General features: G+C 31.0%; 1 protein-coding gene across 1 annotated transcript; it reads right to left on the bottom strand.

Annotated features, from left to right (window-relative positions):
• Window positions 1-221: 221 nt before the first annotated feature.
• LOTGIDRAFT_80852 (hypothetical protein) lies at window positions 222-1,029 on the bottom strand (the record flags this gene model as incomplete). Its single annotated transcript, XM_009051278.1, has 2 exons — window positions 222-366; window positions 677-1,029. Coding segments are annotated over 2 exons (498 nt in total), but the record flags the coding sequence as incomplete, so codon positions are not given.
• Between the last annotated feature and the right edge of the window lie 17 nt (window positions 1,030-1,046).

Here is a 1,046-nt window from a genome sequence, read left to right as displayed (position 1 = left end):
TTATTTATTTATACAGTAAATAAAAATAATATATAACTTACAAACATTTCTTTATATTCCTAACTTCACTAGTTTATTATTATCAGATATCAGACAATATTTTAATATTTTACACTAGAGTTCATGTAGTTAGTTGTAATCACAACTTATGGAATTAGAAGAACTTAGTCTGGTTGTATAAGCAACTTATGGAATTAGAAGAACTTAGTCTGGTTGTATAAGTAACTTATGGAATTAGAAGAACTTAGTCTGGTTGTATAAGCAACTTTGGAATTAGAAGAACTTAGTCTGGTTGTATAAGCAACTTTGGAATTAGAAGAACTTAGTCTGGTTGTATAAGCAACTTTGGAATTAGAAGAACTTAGTCTGGTTGTATAAGCAACTTATGGAATTAGAAGAACTTAGTCTGGTTGTATAAGCAACTTTGGAATTAGAAGAACTTAGTCTGGTTGTATAAGCAACTTATGGAATTAGAAGAACTTAGTCTGGTTGTATAAGCAACTTTGGAATTAGAAGAACTTAGTCTGGTTGTATAAGCAACTTTGGAATTAGAAGAACTTAGTCTGGTTGTATAAGCAACTTTGGAATTAGAAGAACTTAGTCTGGTTGTATAAGCAACTTATGGAATTAGAAGAACTTAGTCTGGTTGTATAAGCAACTTTGGAATTAGAAGAACTTAGTCTGGTTGTATAAGCAACTTATGGAATTAGAAGAACTTAGTCTGGTTGTATAAGCAACTTTGGAATTAGAAGAACTTAGTCTGGTTGTATAAGCAACTTTGGAATTAGAAGAACTTAGTCTGGTTGTATAAGCAACTTTGGAATTAGAAGAACTTAGTCTGGTTGTATAAGCAACTATGGAATTAGAAGAACTTAGTCTGGTTGTATAAGCAACTTTGGAATTAGAAGAACTTAGTCTGGTTGTATAAGCAACTTTGGAATTAGAAGAACTTAGTCTGGTTGTATAAGCAACTTTGGAATTAGAAGAACTTAGTCTGGTTGTATAAGCAACTTTGGAATTAGAAGAACTTAATCTGGTTGTATAAG

The sequence above is a fragment of the Lottia gigantea genome, assembly GCF_000327385.1.
Source record: "Lottia gigantea unplaced genomic scaffold LOTGIsca_16292, whole genome shotgun sequence".
In the NCBI taxonomy this organism is placed as follows: Eukaryota; Metazoa; Mollusca; class Gastropoda; family Lottiidae; genus Lottia; species Lottia gigantea.
This window is presented reverse-complemented; position numbering and strand designations above follow the sequence as displayed.